The sequence below is a fragment of the Lepisosteus oculatus genome, chromosome 9 (genome assembly GCF_040954835.1).
Source record: "Lepisosteus oculatus isolate fLepOcu1 chromosome 9, fLepOcu1.hap2, whole genome shotgun sequence".
In the NCBI taxonomy this organism is placed as follows: domain Eukaryota; kingdom Metazoa; phylum Chordata; class Actinopteri; order Semionotiformes; family Lepisosteidae; genus Lepisosteus; species Lepisosteus oculatus.
In genome coordinates this window covers 13276627-13304027 of record NC_090704.1, presented here as the reverse complement: position 1 = coordinate 13304027, position 27401 = coordinate 13276627, and the positions used below count along the sequence as shown (strand labels likewise).

At 35.2% G+C, this 27401-nt stretch overlaps 1 protein-coding gene across 4 annotated transcripts in view; it reads right to left on the bottom strand.

The window, feature by feature from the left end:
• The window catches only part of nos1apa (nitric oxide synthase 1 (neuronal) adaptor protein a), a 111058-nt gene that overhangs the window by 38897 nt on the left and 44760 nt on the right, over positions 1-27401 (bottom strand). For 3 of the 4 annotated variants that reach the window (XM_015355616.2, XM_015355619.2, XM_015355617.2), the window contains 4 exons: positions 25226-25302; positions 11952-12060; positions 8320-8461; positions 7372-7529 (listed from right to left, as the gene is read on the bottom strand). In XM_015355616.2, the coding sequence (XP_015211102.2) occupies positions 7372-7529; positions 8320-8461; positions 11952-12060; positions 25226-25302 (486 nt within the window). The remainder of the gene's footprint in view (positions 1-7371; positions 7530-8319; positions 8462-11951; positions 12061-25225; positions 25303-27401) is intronic. The other variant, XM_015355618.2, reaches the window with a different exon arrangement.

The window sequence follows — 27401 nt, the reverse complement described above, 5'->3', positions numbered from 1 at the left end:
TGGCAAATACTTTTTCATGGCACTGTAAACTCTGGGATAGTGAACAGACTTGGTGAATTTGCAGATGATATAAAAATGGTGAAAAAAGGGTAGAATGTCAACAGATGTACAAGCCCAACGCACTTGCAATATGAAATTAACATAGACAAGACAAAGGCAAAATGTAGGAAGCAAGTATGTAAAATTTAAATTAGATAAATGATACCGAACTGGAAGTTCTAAGAATTTATATAGACTCGTCACTTTTTTCAATTAGAATGTGAAGGGAAGCAATACGAATAGGCCAACAAACTTCTTGCATATACAGTATATACACTTGTAAATAAAACTGAAATTTCAAAATCAAAATCCTGAAAATCATTGACCAACTTAAGGGACTCCTTTAAAATCCACAGAAAAGGACTGAGGAACACTGTGGAATTCAAGTTGAAATTAAGGGTAATACGAAGAACAGGAGACGTTTCTTTCAGACAGAAGTCTGGAACAACAAATAGTTGCAATAGTTAACTCTCATTTGTAACGGTTATGTTCTGTTTTAAGAATAAAATGTACTTTTATAGTTCTTTCCATGACTTATGGAAGATAAGGTCATGCAAATTCCTTACAAAAAAAATTTCCCAGAAATGGCTTAAACACAGAAGGCATAACAATGTGTATATTTTAAGACAAATTTGAAACTGAATTTTTTTAAAAAAAGTGACTGAATCCACAGCACTTGGGGTAATCCTAACTGAAGTATATATGTGTACCGATGAATATATGCAATACACAATATGATGTATACTGAGTCACATCACTGAGTCACACACCTGACTCATCAGGAGTTTGTCCACAAAATCAATTGTCTGTACACAAAGTAGCATGACTAGAGATGCAAGTTACAGATCTATAAGGATTAATTATTAGCGTAAATCAAATTAGCTAAAATGTTAATAGAAGATGCTATAAAAATGTCTTGGTGAAAAGAAGAAAAAATAAATGAACTAAATCACTTGATGTACTTAGTTTTCAAGGGATAATGTCCAAAGCATAATCATGTGCCAATAATGGAAGATCAAAAAGTTTGAACAAGAATGAGCAATACTTGAAGATAATATTCTTAAGGAATAGAAAGAAGAGAAGTTTTGAATTATAACAGAACTAGCAGAAGACTCAGGCGTCATCCATCAACAGTACAAAGGTTCCTTTTGAAAACAGGAATTAACTGAGGAGTTGCAGCAAGTAAAGTTCCATTAAGAAATGTGAACAAGACAAAATGGCTAAGACACAACAAAACCTTGGTTATAAGCAACAGTTAAGCTTGGACAAAGTTCAATTCAAGTTATATACATCTCCATGCAGTTCTGGAAATTTGCTAATATAATTGAGATGGTACAACCAAATCGTGATCCAGCCTGGTGTCCCCAGTGATGAAAGTTCAAACTTAATCATATTGCAAGATAATGATCCACAGCACTCAACTGAAATAATTCAATTTTTGTAATTTGAAAATATTTTTCATGAAACTATTTGGATTGAGCAGTTTCAGTTTATGAATCTCAATAGTACAATGCAATTGTCTGATATTTTGTACAGCAGTGTTTACATAATCTCTATGGACAACTTTTCGGTGAACGTTCAATTGGAATAGAGCTCTCATTAAGTATTGAAAAGCTTGCAACGTGTTTAACTACACCATAAACTGTAAGTCAAAATTGGATTTGTAACAACGGTGATTTGATGATGTCTATTGCTTCAGTCTGAAGTCTAATTAGATCTTACTCTTGGCTTACCTATGTCACTGCAATGACGCAGATGTTATAACTGCACAAAAATTAAATTCTGAGATACCTTGAAACAGGATCCTAAATTTAACATGTTACAAGATTTGTCAATCTACACATATTGAATCTTTATAATCTCAGGTGGTGGCACCAGTTGACGGTTATGATACCTACCCAGGACTGCTTATTTAGAACAAGACATCATTCCAATCACTTCACAAGGGTTCAACGAACTGCAGAAACGCTCACTGGACTTTACCAGATTAATGCCAGAACTGTGCTGAGGCTATTATATGAAAGAGGAATCCATGTTCAATGATGTTTGCAATAATCATGTTTTGCTCCCTGACACATCCAAGTTTGACTTCAATGGCCTAAGCATCACATCAGGTTCAATGGTCTAGGGTGTTTGTATTAGATCAATCACAACTTAAATTGATTTGAGCATCTCTGAGACATTATCCATCATCAGACTTGTGTGTCTGGCAGACACCCCAACAGAGTTCTGAGTGGGAACTCATCCGAGTATGGAATGCCAGTCCCCAGTGTAAAACTAATTACATCATTCCAGCACTGTTGCAATGTAGTGATGACTGCAAGTAGTGAACACATCTGGTATTGAATCTAGGTTTTCTCATTTGAAATGCAAATAAAATTGCTTGTAGCTGACTAAGGTGTAACACTTGAAAAAACGTTTTCTTCTGCTGGAGAGCACATTACACAAGTACAGTTTTCCAAAGCTTTTATACAACTATAGATCAACATACACAAACAAATTGTTATTTTACATTTGTCTGTTTAAATTAGGTCTCAGTAACATTCAGAAGTTTCTGGGGAAAAAAAAACATTGTACAGTAAAAACAGTAACAATGCAAAATGAAGGCAATGTAGTGTATGCAAATGTATTGTGCTATACAGATTTACTGAAAATATAAAGGTTTAAACAACTATGGGAGCATTGGTTCATTTTGAAAGCAAATCACATTGTGGCATAAAGCAAAGAATGTATTGATAAACAAGGATGTGCAGCACTGTTCTAATTATACATAAGCTTGTATTTGTGCTCATACTGCTAGTATTTTTAGACCTTAAGAACTTTTGAAGCAGTCCTACGTTGGTTCCATTAAATTAAATTCCTAGATGAAACCAGTTATATAGTATTGTGTCAGGCACTATTCTTTCACAATCTATGAATCTACATTTATCATACAGACTTGGATACCCATTGAGTTCTGTTACTATTAAATCAAAAGAGACCTGATTTAATAGTATCGGTGATACTTTATGGCGATTATTTCATGATGAACTGATACGCACACACTAATTTTTAAAATTTTTTGCTTATGTCTAATTGGTTACATTTCTGATAATGCCTGAATAAAGTTGTTCTGAAACTGGATATTGATGGATATTGAGTTGAAACAAAATTAAAACTCATCTAATTTACCAGTCAATTTACCTGCAATTAATAATGTGACTCTGGGGGGGAACAGTGACACTGATTCTTTTGGACAAGGGCTAGGAACCATTGGCCTTGATAGTCACAGCTTATTCCCATAGTCTCTGGGAATAAAAGGGTGTGTCAGAGAAAGCTCCGAGTTGTGAGACTGTGTGCTGTTCACCACAAAACATCTGTGTGCTTAAAAGAAAACAAGTCTGTTGGAGGAAAATAAACTGGAAAGGGCTGTAAACTACCTTTTGTTAGAGATAAATCATCTGGGGGAAAACAGGAATTTATCTGGTGTTTTGTTAAAGAACAGTTTAGTTTGTATAATGAGAGGATTTTGTTTCCCTTTACTCATGTAATACCATTGCTGAATCTTAAATCATGTGGAAAATCATTCCTATGCTACAGAATACATTAAAAGAACATGGCTTTATTGACCACCAACCCCAAACTGTCAAATTATATTTCATTAGATGAATTGTAAGCCACTGGAGGCAGCAGACAACTGAGAAATAAAAGTTTTCTAATATCAGAATGGACATTAGTTTCCTTACCTCCCTTAAGACAAAATATAGCTTTGCATTTACAACAACTGGCGTACTGAAGTGTGCATAATTGCATGATATTTTCTTATAATAAAGTGTGTTGCTTTTGCCTTTGGCACACTGCAATGAAGTGACTACATATTGTACATTGCTGAAGGAACCAAAAATGGCTACCAAAGGTCTATTGATTCATAGCCTATAAATTTTGTTTTAAAGGTTTTCAAGCTGATTTAAATTTATTTTATAAGACACCGTCTCACTCCCTGTAAAATGACAGCTGCATTATTTCCTACAGCCAGATCTCATCACATCTCAGCATTTAGCAAGGTTGGGTTTGGTCAATGGGTTTGGAATGGGAGACCTCTATTAAAAAAGCAAGTGTAAGCTATGTTGGTAGACCAGTAGACACTTTCCTCTGGATTCACATTTTATACAAAATGTCACAGTATCAATACAGGCACTGCCTTTCTGATGCAACATTAAACTGAGGTCCTAACTACTAAGAACACAAAATCAGCAATAAACAAGAGGAGGTCATTTTGTCACATATGGTCATTAGAGATTCACTGTGACACTGCACTGTTTGTAAGATTAGGAGTTTAACCCTTGCTTTTAAACTCCACTTTGGTTTTTCACTATCTGGTCTCCCTCAATTTATAACACCCAGGTCAGTACTGCTTTATCTACACTTTAGTGGTAGATAAAGTGGTTCACATCCTATACTTGAAGCAAATATATTATTGTTATGAAACATTATAATATCATAGTATGGCTTATTTAAGGAAAACACTGAAAAAACTCTGGAAAATATTAATTAAATAATGTTCACCCTTACATTTTCTTACCAAAAAACTCAAAACTCACCAAAGGTGGGCAAGGTGCTAGTTTTATCAAACAATACTGTGTTCAATTCCAACTTTAACCATTACCTTGCATTTGCAAATTCCATTTCCTGCAATCAAAAAAGACTTACCTACAATCCACCTCATTAGTTCTGCAGCTCTAAAAGATAAATCAGGAAGTTTATCCAAAGGCAAGAGGAGAAGATACATTATGCCATGTGGACAATGAGACACTCCATCAAGTCCCAGAATGCCACAAGTTAGCCAAAGAGGTAATCTATTACCCTAAAGTAATCTCTGGTGAGATCATAGAGAATTTGTTAGTCTTCCCAAGGTCAAGTGTCAGGTTGTTCCTGAAACTGGCATTTCAAATTACCAGCTCTCTTTATTAAAAAAGGATCTTTTAAATATTGCTGCTGATAAAATCCTAGGGCCACCACCTCTTTCTTTGATGTTTGTTTTTACAACCACTTCAGATCTTCCTCTATTACAATATGCATAGTTAGATTCAAGGACAAACCAAATATATTCAAGGAGAAACCAAAAGACGGCCCCATCATCTCATATTGCCGACCACTTAAGCTGCGTAACCTTCTTATTCACAGCTCCCTTGACCACCCTCAGCAACCATTCACACCAGGCACTCTCCATTGCAACAGAGCTCGCTGTATCACCTGCAAGTATACATCCAACACCACACTCATTCAAGGCCCCTCAGGACAATTCCAGATCACTCAGATGACATCTTGTAGCTCCAGTAACCTTATTTACTGTATCTCTTGCAGTAAATGCCCAGACATCTACATTGGAGAAACAGGAAGGAGACTCGGAGACCAGTTCAGAGAACATGTTAGGGCTGTGAAGATTAAAGATTTCTCCAAGCTTATTGTTGCTCATTTCACTTCTGATGGCCATGATCACACTAATCACTCCATCTGTGTTCTCCAAAATGGTTTTCCTAACTCCCACATCAGAAAGACTACAGAAATTAGAATTATCCTACAGCTAGGATCACACCTTCCCCCTTATCTCAATGACAGACTAATTGCCTTCTAAATTCTCTCATTTCATTGTAGATTTCATTTCACACCTCTCTTCACCTATCCTGACTTCACACTACCTGATTGGCCACTCTGCCTATCCCCTGCTCCCGCTCCTCCTCTCTCCCAGCTTTTGTTCTCCTGCTACATTACCTTTGCTTACTGCCCAGTCTTCCTCAGACCTGAAGAAGGCTCCACAGCCGAAACGCTGTTTTCTTTCTTCTCTTTTCAGCATGGAATAAATTTATTACTTGTTCCTTTGCAGCCTACACGTGCTGACGCAGCTACCCACCAAAACCAAAAGATTCTGTTATCCTTGTAATCTCATTGGCATGATCTTGAGTCTCAACACATTAGCTTGGCAAGTTTAGACTTCTTGTGCTAAGGAAAGGTTAAACAACTAATTATTATGGAGGCAAATGTATGAAGATAAGACCGGATATTTGTAACCTTAGATGCAAATGAATGATTATGTGTTGATCTGACTGATGCTCTTAGAGCTAGCTAGCAAAACATGGTACCATCAGGAAAGGAAACTTGCAGATGAGAAATAATTTTTATATGAAGAACCACTTTGCTGGATCTTTTACAAAGCTGATTCCCCTTAGGACGAAAACAATTTAATCACTGCATGCTGATTCTTATTTGAATCGCACTCTTTGCCTTTGGAACTCCATCAAGGATTTTCCTCGACTGAAAACAAATCTGCAACAGAAGCCAACTCTCTCCACACCTTCCCCATACACCTGCATGTTGTTTTATTGTTTACTGAGGGCTCATGTATTTGGGGAAATAAAAGCAAAATAACACATCTGCAAAAAGTAATTAGTACTATCACAGAAATATGATGAAATTATGCACAAGCCATTAGGGGAAATCCACTTGAAAATTGCTGCATCCATCATATTGGCCATCTATGCATTCTAACACACGTCACTATCTACACGGTCTTTTAAAAAAATGTGGAATACCAGGCAAACAAATTATTTTCTTTGTGGCAGGCAGGAATAAGTTTCGAACCTATTTTGGTTAGATCCCTGTGTTTGTTTGGATTATTTATGTTATATAGAATGCCAAAAGCATAGGTTGCCTCATCTACATCTGGAATTGATAAAAAAAAGTCCCTTGACAGTTGGCCATTTCTGTTCCAGGAGTTCCTGCTTTCATTGTTTCAAATTTCTCAGTTGCCCTATATTAGCAGCAATATAACATTAATCACCTCTGAATTCAACAGAGCATATTCTACTTTTTATGATTCTCAGATTTATGGGAGGAAATGGGGTCTATTCCTGATGTATACTGTAGCTTGTTGAATGACACGTACAAATGATGACTAATTTCTATGCATGAATGATGAGCAAAAGATTGATATAAGAACACATCTACCAACAATTCCCATCAGGCTACAGTTGAGAGAATCAGCGGGTTATCAGTTTTATGATGGGTGCATACACCAATTTAACTGAAAGTTCAGACAAGAACATTTTGCACATCTTGCTAGTTTAGTTCTTAAAGGTCAGTGGTCTTGCTCAGTATTCGTGAAGCATCATCTGACAACACACCCACACCCCTTTACACTCCACATGATACTTCTTTTTTGTTTATCCTGTGTCCAACAAAGCTATGAAACATCCAGTTATGAAAATGGCTAATTTAATTCTTTTACTTGATGACCAACCGCCCCTATATGATTTTGATCATTTTCATCATGTATTTCCACCAAAAAGAAGGTACCTTCTTCTCCTTTCCCACATCTTGCTCCTTCTTGGCTTCATCCAGGTCTGTGACCCCACGGTTAAACTCATCAATTGTGCTATCGGGTAAGGGAACTTCCTCTGCGTCAATATCTGTCTCCTCTGCCACAGTTTTCTCTGCACCAGTCAACTGGCGTGCTAAAAGAAATATGTACTTAATTCAAACACTCTACAAAAAAAACAACAATTTAAGGACTGACCTATTAAGAAAAAGAAGAATGTATCCTTTGGTATCCTTTGAAACAATGTATAAGATATAAGAAGCTTTGATAAGAGCATAACATAGGCTGATTTAGACCTACAATATCAACTATATTTTGAGGAAAAGGTACAAGTACTTTAAACAGAAGCAAGGTGTACTATAAACAGAGGAACAATCTTATTTTCAAAAAATGTACAATTCTTTGCATATGCTTGGGAACAGGCATTTTAGATTTCTCCTTACATGTTACTCTGTCACAATATATGAGTGGGTGTTTACTGTAAACTACATTTAGAAGGAAGACATAGAATACTAGCCTAGTTTACAATTGCTTTAAATGTCTTAACTGAGATAATGATAATCTCAAACCTTCACCAAAGAAATCCCAATGACAGCATTGCTTGTAAATGCTAACCCCGCCCACTCCCCTGTCTGCTTAAACACAGGGTGTCTAAAGTAAATACAGAGGCTACATATGAAACCTTTACTTGGGAAGTTTACTTTTGTTTTAGGAGCTGGATATATTAAATATGACAGAAAGTGAAGGAAAACAGTTTAATTTTAAAAGAACAAAATGTACTGATTACCTGGATTGGTTTTTTGTTTTAATCTTTCAATGGCTCATGTAAGAAACGATGTACATTTCAAGAATACAGATTTCTAAGACTGTAATTAAGTTCTGGGTCATACTCTTTCACCTGAATATATCATTTAGTCAGTCTGTACCTGGCACATCCGATTCGTCACTGTTCTTTTCACTGTCTCCATCCTCCTGGCCATCTGCATTCTGCTGAGTGTGCTGCAGACTGAGTTTGTGACAGACCTCAAAGGCCTGGCCAACTGTTCTTACAATTCTCATGGCTTGACTCTATGGAAGAAAGAAGAGCCTATCATCAATAGCTTCAATCCTCAAGTACAGTAGGTGATGCTTAGTCATACAAATGTCTGAGTCATTTTGAGTAAATCTTTTTTTTTGTCAGAAGACAGGTATACAATTTGACATTGAAAAAAATTAAGATCCCTTGCAGATGGTTACAGTTTTTCCTAAGACAGCGCTGGGCTTTCTATCACACCATATGGTTAAGCACATCAACGGAATGCAAATTTGTTTTCGGGTAATGGTAAACATTTAACTTGGATATCAGACCTCAACAAATGTAATTTACAAAAAAGTACAGGACCCAGGGTATCCCACTTGACAACTGATGGAGCCTTCTCTATTGGTATTTTACTTGAGATTAAAAGGATCCAGCAGACCTTATCTTCACCTTATTCTCCATCGTCATTTTCATAAAGGGGTTTTACTTTGAATTTTCATGACACAGCCCTCAGCACATACTATTATGGAAAGGAAAAACTGCCTGAATTATTACAGAAGAATACATCTATCTCATGACTAAAGGTCACAAGATGAATCAATTAATTAACACTAAAGGAAAACTTCAGCTGCTAATCAATTTGAAGCTCATAATTATCTTCAGAGAATACTTCCTTCTTGACTTCCTATCTCTCCACAGCAAAGTCAAAAGCTTATGAACACCCAAGGGGATACAGCACAGCACTAAAGAACACTAAAATAACTGCCGCCTCATGATAAATTTGTCTTTATAAGATGTCAATTACCAAATAAACCATTCAAAACTTCTTAGAGACATATCCCACTGCTCTTACATGCAGGTGGATGCTGCACATTGGTGGTGGTGGAGGGGAGTCCCCATTACCTGTAAAGCGCTTTGAGTGGAGTGTCCAGAAAAGCGCTATATAAGTGTAAGCAATTATTAATTATAATTATTATATCATTATTCACTGTTTCATTACAAAGTTAAAGAACTAAAAATAAAAAACAAAAAAAGGTAAGAATTCTAAATCTTAACTATTTAAAGTTATAATTTGCTTATGTACCAGAATATCAAGAATACTCTTATTGAACAGAATATAGTACACTGAGACAGTACAGGATTTTAATACTAAATTTTAAAACAATTGCTAAATACATCAAAGGTAAATCTAAAGAATGTAAAGTATCCATGAGCTGTTATATACAGTAGATTAGAAGAAAACTAGGCCCAGAATTTTCTAATTACTCTGAATGGTATCGAAATGCTGAACTTCAATGATTACTTATGTGCCTTTGTTAAATGAACCAGTAGAGGCTATGAAAATCCAAAGAGCAATTTACTCCTATGGGTTGTAATGCTATTTCCATCTCGATTGCCTTGTTCTGGTAATATATTTGATGTGTCACAATCAATATGAATAACAGAAATCTCTCGTGTCTACTGAAGGGAAAAACAGCAGAATTAAATGTCAATGCTATACTGTGCAATTATATTTACCTGTGGGTCATATACTGAGAGGAATTAAAAATGCAAAAAATACGCATTTGAGTGCATAGTATTTTTTGCATTTTTAAGGCCTCTCAGCATATATTCTGTTGTACTGTATTTAGTAAACCTATTAAGTGGTCCAGCTCCACATATTAGCATTTTAACTGTAGCAGTCCCAGTTTTAGAATAGTACTGAGTACCTATTTTTTTTCTCAGGCTTTGAGTGAGAATATTACCAGTTTACTGTAATAGAATATAGAGCCAAAACACCTGTTCCCTCTCATTTGCATCTGGTTTAATTAATTACTCATTAAATTCGGGAACATACTTGCCACAAATGAACAATTCCTCATGAATATAAGCTCTTTGTAGACTGGATTCAACTAGAGCAACTTCAAATGCATTAAAAAAAAAAACTCAGTGGGGTTCTCTCTAAGGGTGCTTGTGAGCTGCTTCTTTTTCAATTTCTTGTCCAGGTAGCTATGCTTCTGTAACTACTTTCTCCACATACTATGTATCAACTAAATAGGTGTGTGAAGTATACATAGAGAAAGTGTACATATATATATACAGTGAGACAGACTTATGTTGCATTTTAATGCTTCTCAGTATACACTTAAAAATACTATAGTCAGGTTTAATCGAAAATACCATAAATTCCACCAGTCAAGCACATAAGTTAGATGCTTCACAACTACACCACATATCATCAGCATAGGCAATAAAAGAAACATCATGATTGCTCACAGGCTAGACATTTCCTTCAGAAATTATGAGACTAATAAAGAGGCTTAAATTATGAAGTAATTTTCTTTAATCTGTTTTTCTTTATTCTTAATCTATTTTATCTCTCCAGACTAATGTAGATGAGTAATGAACAGCCCTCACTGTCCACTAATTTTCATTGGACTCTATCTTGGTGATAGAATTCTAATGACACTTCTTTCAGCTGTTGCCAGTTACACTTCAACCACTATTAACGCTGCAAATGTGGCAGCAAGTAACCTTCACATTCCTTCTTTTTCTTCCTTAAATTGCTAATGATATCCAAGTAACATGTAGACTCGGAAATCAGGAAATTGACAGGACCAGGTCCCACAATAGTATTAACATTCTAATTAATTCTCTGAGGTGATGGTAACATGCCCTGCTAAAGACACCACAATTAATTTTATTCCCACAACCCATTTTGTGTGGTAGAAGTCTCTCAGGGAAGATGTAAAGGAGTCCTGTAAGTTCATGCTCATTATTTACGTGTTACCTTTCCTGGAAATAAGCAGTAAGAGGGAGCTTTTGCAATGTCATAAATTTACCTGCTTCTATCTGCTGATTCCAACTTTTCTATGTTTGGCAATAAACTATGAGAGAAAAGGTGCTTAATACTGTGTCTGCGAAAGCTATGAACAGATTAACTGATACTATGGTAAAGTAAATATTAAGTTAGTGACATGACATCTATCAGTTTCTGCAACAGGAAATAACAGCATGATTGAAGTCTCCTCGATACCAGAGTCAGGGCCTGAATTAATCACAAATTGGTCACCCCTCTCAACTTAGTCATTTCCTGATAGAGGTTTTATAACAGATATGTTGTTTAAGAACACAGACATTATCATCTTATATTCAAAAAATACAAAACCTTAATGTATTTAAAATTTAGAAAGAAAACGTTTCTGGAATGTACATGAATGAATCTCTGTCCAGAAGTGCTAGGACCTGTCCAGTGCTCTCAGGGACAACAAAGCCCTGAGAAAACCAGAATTTCTAAATTTGTGCTGCAGCTTGGCACTACAGTCCAGAGACGATCTTAGAAAAAAGCCTCTGGCAGAAGATCAGAAAACCAACCAAGCAGCATAGGGCACATGGGAAAAAAAGAGGCTTATGGAAGAGATCATGACATTGTTTCAACTATGCAAGAATAACCACAAGAGGGCAAATTTCCGTTTCAAGCAGGATATCCAAAAAGAACAACAAAACTGATTTGTTTACACTGCATTGAAAAACAGCCTTTTGAAAAATATTTTACCTTACCTTTTTCTTAGACTTGAAAACATTGCAGCGGAACACGTTACTTTGACCATCTCGTGCAATGTAGCTGAAGATTTTTAGGTCCTGGGAATCATGAGACACATAGAATATCCTGAAAATTAAAAACCGAGTGCGTTAATTGATATCATAAACCTTAACTAGAAAACAATGTGGAGAGGCAACCTTTGTTGCAGTCTTTCTCCCTAGGGCTAGTGTGAGAGTTAAAGCTAGCATAAATGTTACAATTAAAACTAAGAGCTAGCAGCTAACAACAGGGTGAGAACTAAGGCTAATTGTAGGGTATTAAATTGTATTCTAACAGTATTGTGCTGAACAAAATAATTTCGCTTCTATGTTTTGGGAATTAACTTGAGAAAGCCAATACAGTAAAGTTTTGTAGGAAAGATCCCACAAAGGTGAAGAGCAAGTTTTGACATCAGAAAAAGTCATCTGTCCTGTGAAATTCCAAAAGCACCCATTTTCTTTAAACAACACTTGATCAGATAAGGTTTCATTCACTTAGTGGTTTTGCTGAGCTAATCTATATTTCACTAAAGAAAGTTAGAAATGAAATGTTCACATAAAAACATTCCAGGGGCAGGGGCTGAAGCTTCTGGCTCTCCCTGGATCAGCCCTCACTGTCTCGAAGTTTACGTGACTTTCCGAAGACGAGATTGGAAAAAAAAAGCAGGGCTCTTTATTACTTCAGTTTCTACAAGCCGAGAGTATGAACATGCCCAGTGAACTGAAGAATTTAAAAAATAACATTACCAAGTAACAAAACCCTCAGCTCCTTCAAAATAAGAGGAAAAAACATTCACAACACTGTAATGGTAAAGAATGGGAAAGCAGACTGGTTGGTATTAAAACAAATGTCTATTTAATCAGATTTTGCTGCCAAACAGAAGAATCAGTATAACCAAAAGAGTGTAAATTTATCTGACACACTGGAACCTGAGAAGCAAATTCCATTCAAGTAAAGAAGATGCAATGAGTAGTGGTGCTACTGAGACATAAGTATTTATACTGGAACATTCAGACACAAAAACCTAACCTACAGTAAATGAATCAAGGGTCAGGGCTGGTTTACAGTTTGCAGAATTTCACACACAACCCAAATCCATTATTTCAGCTAGACATTATATTAGACATACTTTCAACAAAATGACATTTGATAATTCACTGCTTCCTTTAGTGTAGATGCCCAGAGTATTGAGTCAGCAGTTTGTCAGTGCAGACATGCTACTAAAGATGACATATCATTTCCAATGCGTTTATTCTCCTACACACAAACGTTTTTTAATTGTATGAATTCAAAGTGAATTCATACAATTAAAAAAATGAAGAAAAAGGCAATAAAAATAGAAAAGTCATTTAGAAATGTTTTAGTAATAATATATTACTTAGAAACTGTTTAAGATTCTTCACTGTGCCAAGGTAAAAAAAACAGTAACCCGAAACAAGCATTTTCACAGTGCAAAAATATATACTCGTGAAGGTCTATCTACAAGATGGCTTCTCTGATTATTCATTCTGTGTCTTAAAATAATTGTACCAAGTGCTAAGAAAACCCACACATTTAATGTAAGTACAGTGCATCTCAAGATCTCAATTTAAATGAAAACACCACACTGTCTAGAATTTGGTTTCTTTCAGACAGCTGTTTATTGTAATTTGAAAAATACTTCAAATGTATTGTAGAGATTTGAAGCAGAAAGTATTTTGTAGATAATGGTCTATAGCACAGCATGCACTCACTGACACTGGTAAAATATTGATGTTTATTCTTTGTTTTCTTGCAGTCAGGTTTTTGAGTCTATACAGGGTAAGTCAGAATAGGATAGCAAAGGTCATCCTTAATTTAAAAAAGCATAAATCTAAGATGAGCAAACTATTATCACTCCTGGGAAATGAAAGGGAGATTTATAATGTCATCCTCTGGTAAAATAAATATCAATAAAATACTATACAGGACCAACTGGCTAGCAGGGCTGGATGTTTTTCAAAAAGAGGCAATGTATTTGAGCCACTACATGTCAATTAAAAGTCCAAAAATGTTATGTATAATTTTTTTAAGTGGCATCCCATCCAGGCTGCATCCTGCCTTGTGCCTGTTGTGTTGCTTGCTGGGATAGGCTCCAGCTCTCCCGCAAACCCTGAATTGGATAAAGTGGTTAGACAATGAATAGATGGATTTTATTAAGTCCTAAAACAGCTTTTTTCAAAATGGTTATACACTACACAGAAAGAAATGTAAGGGGAAGAATGGAAATTTCTTCCCATTGTATATATATATTTTTTACTAAGAACATCTTCATTATAATAGTTTTCATCTGCCATTCTACAAGATGAGTCATACCAATTAGCTCGCCATAATGTCTAGGCTTACAATTAAATTTAGAATTGGTATTTAATATGTGAAGACAAAGCAAGCTGCCCCTGCACAGATTTGGAGTCTTAAACCAAAACTAATGCCAAAGAGGTTGCCAAGAATGTTATTAAACTGGAAAAAAGTGTGGTATGCCTGAGCACACAAATCACTAAAAAAAGTACTATACAAAGACAGTTATTTACTCAATTATCTATAAAAACTAGTGCGTGTTAACCCACTTTGCACTGCACGTAAAGGATGTTTCAGTGTTTATGAGATAAATTACCAAAATAATAATAATAACAACTTTTATTTATAAAGCACCTTTACAAACCCAAGGACAGTGTACATGGTAATAAAATGAAAAGAAAATGTAAAAGAAGAAAACCAAACAAGAACATACAGGATAAAATGCAGGGCACTCAGACACAGGCCCTAGAAAATTGAGATTTGAAAAGAATCAAATAATTTGTCTCAGAGTCAGAGGAAGGGCATTCCATAACAATGCAGTAGCAACAGAAAAGACATGGTTTCCAAAAGTCCGAGATTTAGTCTTAGTTACAGTGAGAAAAGTACAAGCCTCAGCTGAATGTAGCCTTCGGGAGGGAGTGTAAACATGGAGGAGTTCAGAGATGTATGATGGAGCCAGATTACTTAAAGCCTTAAAGGTCAGTAATAAGATAGTGTACTGAATAAGTTATTTCATAGGCATCCAATGCAGATTCTTAGGTGTAGGAGTGATATGCTGCCAAGGTCTGGTGTTCGTTAGAAGTCAAACTGCAGAGTTTGGGAAATATTGCAATTTATAAATGAGAGTGTTAGGGAGCCCACAGAAAGTTTAAAAAAAATCAAGCCTTGATGTGATAAATGCAAGAATTAGGCACTCAGGATTGGACATAGAAATGCTGCCACATTAGGCAATTTCTGCCTAAGGTGGAAAAAAGATTCATGTAGGTGCTGTAAAGTTTGACTCTCAAAATCCTGATTACGGCTGATGAGTGAATGGAGAAGCTATCCTTGATTACTGTGAAGCTTTCCAGCTGACATTTGCTGCCCACCAGTAAAACTGCTGTTTTGTCAGTGTTCACCGTTGACATAACAAATCTGTCCTGCCTGCTGACAAGTGACAAGTATACATCAATGCTGTGTTTGTCCAAGTTCAAAGGCGATAAGCATTTTCACCAGCCTTGTCAGAGTGCACAAGTGCCATAATCCTTTCTGCATTGTTAATACTTTCTCTCAGTCCTTGTTCACATAGGCTCTTACTTCTTTTAGGGCTAGCATCAGTACATCTGTTGTCAAAGGGATACTTTATGCCGTCTATGGGCAGTAGCCAAGGAGGCAGTTCAAGTTGTCTTCTAGGGCTATATAATTCCTAATTTAAAAAGTTAACTTTTCTTTACACTAGTATCTATCTTTAGTAGATCTGAACATTTATGTTTTTTTAAAGATACTAAAGATGTCTAATGACTGACATAACTAAAACCTGTACAGTAGGATGAAAAGAATTAGAATTGGATTTCTGATCTGTTTGGATTCTGATTAAACCAACATACTAATTCACTACCAAGTTTAAGGAACACATTTACTCAGCTTTTGTACAGGATTTTCTAGCTTTTACCCAATGCAGCATTTTTAAGACAGTAGCCCATATCCTATTTCTACATTTCTTAAATATTTATGAAGTATTGACTTCATTTCAACTAGTATTAATAGTGATTTACATACAGCAATTAATGAATGCAAAAGTAAAACTGTTACCCTTTGAGAAATTCTAAAATGTATGCAATGACATTTATGCAGATCACAAAACTCTGAAAATGTACTAGCATTTAAAAACTAAAAATCATAATTCATTGGTGGGTCTGTAGGAATGAAAAGAAGTGCAATTACAATTATAGGTCTGTGATGAAAGAGGATTTTAAAGATTTCCGACAGCATAAAGCAGGGATTACAAGGTTCTTAAATACAGAGGTACACAGTGCAGAAAACATCCGCTTAGCAGCATTACAGAACTTTAAATTATTCCATTGCTCTTTCAAATTGAGTTTAAAAAGACAGAAGGGATGGTTTTAAATTCATGTTATAGCTGCTTATTTTATTGTCTCATAAGAAAGCTATGCACTGTAACATAGCTTTCTTATGAGACAATAAAATAAGCAGTTATATCACTGTAAAATACAGTGCTTGTAAAAAATACCAACTGGACCAAAAAATATCACCTTTGTCCATTTTATGCTTAAAAACACCACATTTGTAAATAGCAAAGGAACATTTGTGGTTGATACAAGAAGAAATTATTTCAAGGGCTACTATAGTATAAACATGAAAGTTGATTACTATCCATAGGGATATTGAACATGAACGTGTCCCATCATGTTAGTTTGATTAATGACGGCGTATTCAGCCACTTCTCGAAGGATCCCAGGAATCCATTTCAGAAACATGGCAGGGCACAATGTTCCAGACATGTTCCATAATGCTCCAGCTTTCTCATCTTGGATGTTGAACTTGATAAGAAACAATAAGGTTTTTCTCGAGAAAGGAAATTCTTTTATCTTAAGAGTGTTAGCAGGCCTGGTAAAGAGGCAAAAAGACCTTTATGCCTACAAATTAAAGATACCTCAAATTCTTAAATATCCAGAGTGAAAAAAATATATTTACAAAATAATTTTGCAGACATGTTTGGGTTCTTCATAAGCTGAGCAACATCACTGCGGATGTACTGTTTTTCCAAGAATGCTTTGGCTCTTTTTCACAATACAGTATCCATTATATCTCCCTATGACACCTGCAGCTGCAATATTTAATTTTAGCTATGAAACCATATTGAGACCATTTCTGATAACCTTTTAATTACAGTACACGTCTGTTGGAAATGTGAAGGATGGAAAACGGGAAGAAAATTTGACTTCGAAGCTGCTGAAATGGAAGCAGAGGAGTGACAATTAGCTATGACCTCATTCCCCCAAGTCTGCACACTGACAGAGATCTAACGGAAGACTATTTTATCCTTTAATTGTCTCTCTTATCTCAAAAGCCAGCTTCTTATCAGTCGAGATGTTTTATACTTGGAGTTTTGGGAATTGGGGTCAGTTGTGAACGTGACTGCTGATAAATCACCTGGAAAAATATTTGGACCTATAACATGAAATGTGTCCTTATTAACTTTTTTTTTCTGTGATTTAAAGGGAAATGCTACCACTTAAAGAAAGAAGGATATGGTGGGCTACCAAAAGTAGTTTAACAAATTCACTCCATTTTGCAATATTTTTAAGTGGGATAGCTTCAGGTTGGGGAAAAGGACAGTAAATAGGCTGATGCCAAACATTAAGTGACAATCACTGTGTAAGGAGCATGCCGAATTGCAATATTTAAAAACAATATGCGTGTTTGAACACACTGTGTTTACCTTGCTTATACAGATCACGTATGACTTCAGATGCTTCTTAAACTGATGTATGTTTGTTTATAACAATAACCTCCTTGAACATCATCCATTTGTCTTGAAGACAGGATATTTTGTAGCTGCAAGCTATACTCTTTGAAGATATTATACCTTTCCACTCAGCTACCACTTATCAATTTAGACAGACTTTACCAGGAGGTGGTTCTGCGTGATTCAAACGTATTGGGGAATTATGACCAGTGTTTAGAGTGCAATCACCATTGTTGTTCATAAATGGCTGTTTCATGCTTACAGTCACCAATTAACTTTTCACGGGCTTCCATGGGAGAATCCTTCCCTAGGTTTGCAGAAAATCCCAGACTCATAAATTACATATAGCAGGGCCACTGTACAGCCCATGAGGCCTATTTCTAGGATAGGACATGCTAAACTACAGATTGACACAGGATGACCAATTCAATTCCAAAACCCTGGCAAAAACCCACCACAAGATTTTGCTTTTTGTGTAGATGAAGATGGAGATCTGCTCTTTCTTCTGAAATAAGGCTTAACATTTAATTTGAATAATCCACATTTACAGTTATATCCCCTTTTGGAGGGGCAGTCAGAAGATTTGGAAGCTTTCATAGTACTGACATTCTAAATATTCTAGATGCTTACAATCACTCCAATGCAAGATGTATTTCATGTATGATTACATCTCCACCTTCCCAAGAAAATTAGCAATTTACTGAATAAATCTTTCTCAAGTTTTCATATCTAAATCTTCAGATGGGAACCTTAGAAGCAACAAGGGATGTCCCATGTGCACACATCTATATAGTGCAACTAAATATTCAATTTCTATGGCAGATGAACTATTGTTTTGACTGAAATAGCTATAAAATGTAATCATTGTTGTTAAAAACTAACCAAGGTCATTCAGATTGTTTTAACTGTGCATAATACATGCATATTATGAGCATCCGTATTCTCAAAGCTACCACTAGTACTTTATACTCTGGTTTGGATAAGAAGAACCCAACCATGTCACTTATCCATCTTTAATTCATATTGATCTGAATCATCAAATACCTGATAAAGTTAAATAAGCAGCCAGCATGAAGCATTGTAGCAGTTTATCCATCACAGCTATTAATCAAATCTGAAATTTGAGATTGTGTTATTAGCCAGGGCTGTCTGGAATTGCTCATTAAGATCTTGTATTTGTCACAACAACTACATAAAGCTAAAATGTTGCTTTTTGAGCTGTTAAAACAGCTTTGTCAAAACACATAGAATTGTGTTTCTGAATATGGAAGGAAAACAAAAAGTGAAAAGATATCCAAAAGATGTGAACATTTTGCACAGTAGTTCTGTTCTGTACTTTTAATTCCAAGGGCTTCTTTCATGTTATTATTACTGGTATGAATTCCTACCATAAACTGGAAAAGTCAATCGTGGTATAAAGTGATCTTTTGCTATTGAAATGTGGCAAAATCCCTCAACACACCATGAAAATCTTTCACTTTGGTGGAAAAACTCATTTTACCGACTGTTGTGCTACAGTAAAATCCCTTTATTATACTGAAAAAAATAAATGACTCTCGAGAGCAGTGCTTTACTTAGAACACCATTTGCTACTCTGAGAAATCACTAGCTCATGATGAAAAAATGGAACTGCTCATGCAGCAGATCAAATCCAATTATTTCCAAAATTCATGACATTTGTGTAATTTACTTTTTTGGTGATAAATACATACTGATTGCTTTAATCACTTGCAATGTAACTTTCTAGACATTTGTGAAAATGTGTCAAGAATAAGGCTAGTCTGTCAATAAAAATAATATAATCACAAATTAACTTAAAACTGATTTAATAATTTGTACAACTTTGCCCTAGCTTGGAATTGTTTTACAAGCAGTAAAATCAATATATAAAATGCATCACTAAAGCACTGCTGAAAGAACATCCTTCCTCTTTTTAGATTTTTAAAATTCTACAAACTGCTGAAATTTTAAAAACAAAAATTCTGAATTTGATAAAATAGAACCACTCACCCCACAAAGTTCAACAACATTACAAACATTTTGCAGTGCCTTACATGCCTGTCTTTCAATTCCCACACCTGCTGCCAAAAGTAAAATGATGATTAACAAAACTGTGATTTAAGAAAAATCACTATTCCTAAAACTTGTGCTTTCTGAACAATATTTATTTTATCTGTTTAAATCAAACAAATAACACAATGACACTCTAAATTTCATAATATTTAATGTTTCAATGGAACCAGTCATATGTTTTGTTTAGGCTTCTCATGGGCCTTATCTTTAAAAATACATATTTACCAACACATTGCCATTATCAGGGTGTGAACATTCTGAGATCACTGCTACAGCAGGAACACGACACCCACATACAGAGGAAAACATTAACACAGTAACTACTATTTCAAATGAGAAGGTCACAGACGGAGTCGGATTCTTTCTAAATGTTCTTTTTTCGTAGATGTACAGCAGGGCTTTGGCAGTGAGCAAGGGGAATTAATCCGAGCTGACGTGTTCCATTAATCTCCTTTTAATTAGACCATTTACACTCAGATCAAAGATACCACTTCCCCATTATGGAATTCCTACTGTCTTCACGACACTTAGTGAGTCAAATAGAAAACTAAATAACCAAACAGAAGCCACAGTGGTTCCTTGTACATTTGATCCTTCAGTTAAAGAAAAAAAAAAGCCCCGCAGAACTTTTCATAAAGAAATACCAAATTAACTTTCTACTTTCAAAGATTTTAATTTTTTTTAATAAACTCATTCATTGCTTATAAATAGTGCGGTAGATGTATGCGATTCTAATAAAACATTTTCAACCGAATTTAAGGCAAAAAATACAGCTACATATGAGGTTAAATGGAAAAAATGCCTTTTTTCCCCATAGAAGAAAAGCTGGTACATTATGTTAAAAATAAATGGGCTAGAGTTTTAGAATTCAAATTCCATTGAAGTCAACAGTCAAACTTATCAGTCTGCTATTTTCTGAGATTCTGAAAGCCCAAAATATTTTCAGTACTTTTACTTACAGATTAAACCACGCAGCAAGAGGTGATAGACTTACAGACTACTTAGGTGGTCTCAATTTAGCTATCAGGTGAAGCAGAAGTGACTGAGACATTCTTAAATAGACTGTCATTCACAGACAGAACACTGGAATCTGCTCTGCCTGTTATTATGGCCCATCAGCAAAGGTTTTCGAGGAAGCAAAACATTCAGCACTTAAAAGCAACAGTCTTAATTGCCCAATTTACAATTTATAGAATTATACTACAAAATCTCAGTTTAACTATGACAAGAACAATTCCAGCAAAATTGTATAACTTCACACCAAAATACAAAGTAGTTATTAGGGTAATTATTTTATATTACAAAATGAGGCAAATTCACAAATGCACATTTAAAAAAAGGGTAGCATTAGATCTCAGGGCTTTGGCAGTAATCATCTACTCAAGACAGTTATTTGTATTTTGACTCAAAATTTAGCATTCAGACTACTTGCAGAGTAGTTGAACCTTATCTGAGGAATACTGTAAAAAGCATGGGTGCCTCTGCCATGAAAAAAATTAAAATTAGGTGCTCTGTCTGCCAAATTGCTAATGTAGTTGGAAATCTGTGCTATTCTGGAGTTCTGTATAGTATGCCAAGCACCCATGTTTAATTAACATGCCACAATAATGCTTTGAAATCTTAATATGGATATGGACTTGGTTGATTACACCTTATGATTCAAGTATTTCAGGTTGTTACCCAAATAAAACTGAAAAGCTTTTAAAGAGTGAGAAGTAAAGAAATGTATTATTCAGAATTCACCTCCTACCTATTACAGTATATCCAGCAGGCAGAATTTAGATGTTCCAAATACAGTAGATCAGCTGATGTTGCAAGTTTACAGTGAGTTCCTTTAAACAGATTTGACCAAAGAACTCTTTGAAGCTACAACATATGAAGCTCCTTTGTGTTGCAATATTGACCATATTGCTTTATAATACAAGTAAAGTGCAATTGTTATTCATGTCAAGAAACCTCTCAATTATTGTAAATAAATGCAACAGCTAAACTATACACTTTATTTAAACTGTATTTTAATTCTTTATAATTATTCATTATTTCTCTACGAAGAAATAACCAAATGTTTTATTTGGTAAAACCATCAAATGATTTTACTGCAAATCATACAATAGTTTCATTAAAACCTTAAGCCCTGTGCAAACCCAAAATGACAATCATCCTGCCTACATGCTTACTCGATTCACTCTTGTTCACTGTCTAAAAGCATGTACTTCACTAACTGAAAAAAAAGATCTTGTAGGTATCTAGTACAGCGTGTATATGCAATGTTGTAGCTGAATAAAGCTGCGCGGATGGTAATTTGTCAGAACTCAAGCACAAGAGATGAGAGTGAAAAGTAAAAGGAAGTGGTAATGAAATAATTGATTACTGGCCAGCAGGGCTTAATCAGCCCAGACCGGTCAGTAATGGAAAAGAAATGGAGAGGCACATCGGTCCCAGGAGAAGCTGGCTAACTGCATCCCTGGCAAAAAGAGGCTGCTAAACACAGTCGTCAGTCAGAAAAAGGGAGTCTCGTGTACCGAAAAAAAACGAATAGCGAGAGCCCTGAAAAGGGAACTGAATGGGCATTGAAGGGCAGCCCTCAGGAGAGCCAGGGATGCAGTTTGGCAAGTTTGAGTGTTGACACAGTGACCAGTGAAAAGAATAAGTGCAGAATAGAGAGCAGGCCTGAGGCCGCTGAGACTGCTACGCAGAGCGAAGGCTGGCTTGAAGCCGAAATTGCTCCAAAAGTCGGAAACAGGGAGCCTTGGGTATGGTAGAAACCAAATAGCGAGCCCTCTTGAAAAAGGGGACCAAATCAGTTTGCAGGGGAGACTTGGGGCTGCAACTTCTGTGCAGTGTGGAGCGTCTTGCTCAGCAGAGATAGGTAGAGAGTGAAAACAGTACAGACAGTGAAGAAAACCCAGGATGAAGTGAACAATGATCATCAAAGCAGTGCCCAGCTTTAAATAGAACACCAGGAACTGAATAAGTAGGAAGTTGCCAATTAACATGGATCGCAAAAAGGGGATCCGGTCAGAGCAGGAAACCCTTGAAAACTGTGAGCTCTCCTGAGAATGCGACTGTTTCCCAGGGCAACCGCTACCCGAAGGATGCTGTAGGATGGCTGTCATGACAGTATATGGGCAGATACCCAACAGAAGGAGCAAATTATCAATGACTAAGATCTGTAGCAAAATCATGATCTTCAAACAAATCAAAACAAAAAGATACTAAAGGGCTGGGCTACCTCTGTGATAAATTTTAAATTTAAAAAGTGTTTTAGTCAAAATGCCTGCCACAACTCAGATCTATAAATGAGTTCTCTGAGCTACAAATACTTCTCAATTTAGTTTAAGAATTTACCCTGCTAGTTTTTTTTTATGTCAAAAACTTTGCTAGAAACCTATAATTTCTGTAGGTTGTGAGACATGAATCTTAAAAGCACAATAAAAACGATTGCAAAAACATTAAGAGGAAATTATTGCAGTCTATTTCTCCCAAAAACCACATCTAAGTACAGTAATTTTTTAAAAACATTTTCCTAAGAGGAGGATCCTTCCATGATAATTAAAAGGTACATAGGCCTTGAAGAAAAATAAGATTTCGAAGCACTTTTGACAATGTGGGTCTGCCTGTTGGATCGTGTCCAGTAGATGTGGCCAAGAATTATATTAGCTCTTTTCTGTCAGATTTAAGGCACACAAAAAATAAATAAAAAAAATAAAAAATAATGGTAATCAATAATCAATAATAGATTTACACTATTATTCTTAGTAAACTATTTTTCATTACTAGAAACTTTGATATCTGTTGTGGATCATTTGTCCTTCACTCTTATTTCTTGTAAACCCAATATATCAAAACAGTATCAGAAAGTATTGGATTTTTTTACCTATTGTATTCATTTTTTGACTTACTGGGTATTTGTGTCTTATCTTTTAAGTCCACCTGTTTATAAAAAATCTCCAGATTGCTGTTTAAGTGGGCTAATCTGGCAATCAATTTTGCTGCCAAGAAAAAGGATTCATATTTCCTAGCCGTTTCTTCATTTCAAGCTTTGACAAGTGATTAAAGACGGCACCAAAGCAAAATTGCATCTGCATGAAGTAGAACCATCATACCCTCCATTACACTGAATACTACTCTTACTCTTAACATTTAATTCAATATTATACCATTTGCACAAATTCTCCTTATATTACTTATATTTAGCATTTTGCAGAAAATATAAATTTGAAATCTCTCAATAAGGTGTTAAAAGATAATTATAGAAATACAAATACAGCCTGCCTACAACAATTGTTTATTTTTTTTCCTTTATATCTATTGTAGAGTGTGAAGCAGCTGAAACTGTGTCCCTTAAAAGCCATTCCATGGCAGTAATCTAGTGCAACCAACACCTGAACTGTTATATTGACTCTGCTATTTATCAAAGAGCATGGGCTGATTGCACTTTTGCAATGAAGTGAATTGGAAGGGTCCCAGTCTGAAAAGCTTAAGCAAAGAGTGTATACAATCACTTTAAAACCCTGTGGTTTGAATTCTTACCATAGCATCTCATTAGTTCAGCTTTCACTTCCATTAACTTATGGAGACATAAATATCCCTATATGACAAACAAAATGTCCACCTACCTTCTAAATATTTTCAGTGGCTTTCACAGAAATCTAAACTTGCCTACAAGATGAACGTGATGCTACTTTTTGAAATGCCTTGCTAATGTATCACATAATACAATTATCGCTTATCGTCCACTGAATCACTTACAGTACATGGTGAAAAAGTTCTTGCTTTCTATACTGTAATAGAAAGATAATCTAATATCAACAATACAAAATAATCAAACTAAATTAAGGAAGGTTTTTTGCTTTTTAATTATTAATAGCCCACAATGGGACTGATCATTGAAGTTAGAGGAATTACTCTGCATTTTACTCATTTTTTCCTATTTTTGGAATTTTATTGAATTTTTTCCCCAAAAAAGTAGAAGTTAGCAGATGCTACTTTTGAATTTTTTTTTAATTTGCAAAGCAAATAAACTATTTATAAATATTTTACTTTTTAAAGATAAAAGGGAAATTAACATTAGAAAATCAAACATTAGTAGACTTTAAAGGGTATTCTCAGCACATTGGGGTAAAGTTTAATTTATCAGGGGAATCTCTTAGCCGAAATTAACTTACAAGTGAAAATTCTCACAGCATCTGCTATGGTTTCTGTGAAGACTCAAAAGCAACCCAGCAACTGTTTTATGTGAATCAATGGGAAAAATAATCCATTTAATCATTACCAAAAAACTGATCAATTCTGATATTCAGTAAGGACTGACAAGATAGTACTACTTCACAAAACTGTGACACTGACTGAACTAAGTCAACAAAATGCCGTCACCATGATTGCAGCCCTTACCTGTAAATAGGGTCCTGCATCACCATCATCTTACTCTCATCCCATGTCCATTCTTTTTTCTGTGAAAACATAGAAAGCTACAAGGATTAGACCAATGTGAATATAACCCAAAAGGACAACACCAAACAAAAACCTTAACTCCATTTTTGTGGTGAAGAAATTGTTCAAATATTTGTTTCCTCTAAACCACTAATATTTTCTACAATTGGAGTTTTCTGAAATTTAGGCTCTCAAGAAGGTTTTAGTCCTTTTTAAAGGAAGCATTATAAATAACTACTATTATTAAATCATTTTAAATTATTGGGGATTAGAAAACTAATACAATTAATAAATTGAGGAATATAAATGCTTTGCAAACACTGGCATCAAGTCTGTTCAGCTCACAAAATCAATACAATTGTCAGCTTGTTTTAAGCAGTACCACTAGAAACTTTACACAACATTTCTACATCTACAAGTAACATGGTAAATAAACCCAATACTGTGAGATAAGGTCTGAGAGGACATCCTTCTCTGAAATTGTGCTTTACCCCCAATCTACTCAGTTTATAAAAGTCTTAGGGGGTATTGATTCCCTGCCTAACCTGAACTCCATCATCGGACCTTATCTGGTCAAGAAGGTTTACTTTAATGGGAGTGCAAGAATGAATTCAATTACAAGAATGTATTTGGATAGGAATATAATTGAACACACTAAAAAAACAAAGAATACTGGCAGATTTGAAATGTCAATCTGAATAATATTATAGAAAGTTTAACTGTATTCTGCTTTTTGGGATGCATTTAAATGCTATAATTGTTAAATAGACATGGTTGACATATTATAAATATTTCAGGTGGGTAGTATGCCTAGTTATGACTAGGCAAATTCAAACTCTTCTATAAATACTGATAAGAGTTTTCCCCCACAATCCATAGTTAAACAGAAAATGAGTAGATGGCATTAGATGACAGACAAAACATCTACATTTCAGACACACACAAATAAAAAGCTTCCCCATGAGAAATGTTGCCTTATCTAAAATGCTGAAGACTGCTAAGCACAACTCATATTAAATTCTATGCAAATGAAGTCCATAGAATTGGTTTGTTGATCTGTATTGTGTCCTAAGTATTCCTGACAAAGGGTGAATTAAAGCTTTGATGCAACACATTTATTGATAACATTTCAATTTTGTACTTAAATTAAAGCTTCTATTAAAAGCTAGAAATGATCACAATGTAATAAAGAGATTGGTTTAGTAGAAAAAAAAAGAGAACTACTTAATGAATCTGCAAGGACGATCCAACAGACAGTTTCTAAAACTGAATATAGCAAGGTCATTTAGCTATATAGCACTATATATAAAACTATATAGCAAGGACAGGAATTCATTCGAATAAGGTAAAGTGGTCAACACTTTGTCCCTTTAGCCTTATCATTAACATGAAATAGAGATTTCCATACTTGATGTGTGCCATCTTAATTGTTTAATACTTCTGAGGCACTTAATTAGAACTTATGTCCTTGGGCTTCATCCAGGGATATTACTAGTCTTCCTCTTCAAAAAGAGTTAAATTAAATGTCAAAACACATTACTGCTAAATGGCATCTAAAGTTGAAAGAAACTGTCCAGTCCTTAAAAACTTAAAGTTCAAGGAGATAACCGTTTTTTCTATTGTATAGCCTTGGAATGGCAACATACTTCTGTATGCAGGTACACATTCTTGGTCTATTGAAAAGCAACACCTCATATTCATGTGCACCTTATTATTAGACATCAGAAGGGAATAAAATCATAAAGTTCATTTTCACTTAATTGTATTTCAGATTACGGTTTTCTTAAGCCACAACAATCACAATAAACTTTAAGCTTTAACATGTCGAACTTTGACTTTCGGTCTTACATCCCTTAATTTCAGATGGTTGCTTCTAAGCTACATAAACTAAGAACAGTCATCCAATTCCAATATTCCCCTTCCCGTTTGGTTACAATATTGCTGGAGATAAATATGTCAGCTTTAATCAAACCAGAGGCTCTAACATCTTCCTCACCGGATATTTAAAAGGAAGACAATGGGAGCAGAGGTCACATATTGAATATGTGAGGTCTCTCCAAAACAATATACCTCCAAGTAAATTGTTTTCAAATGTGTGCAAGCAGAACATAAAGACGTCAAGCATTAGAGGGAAACT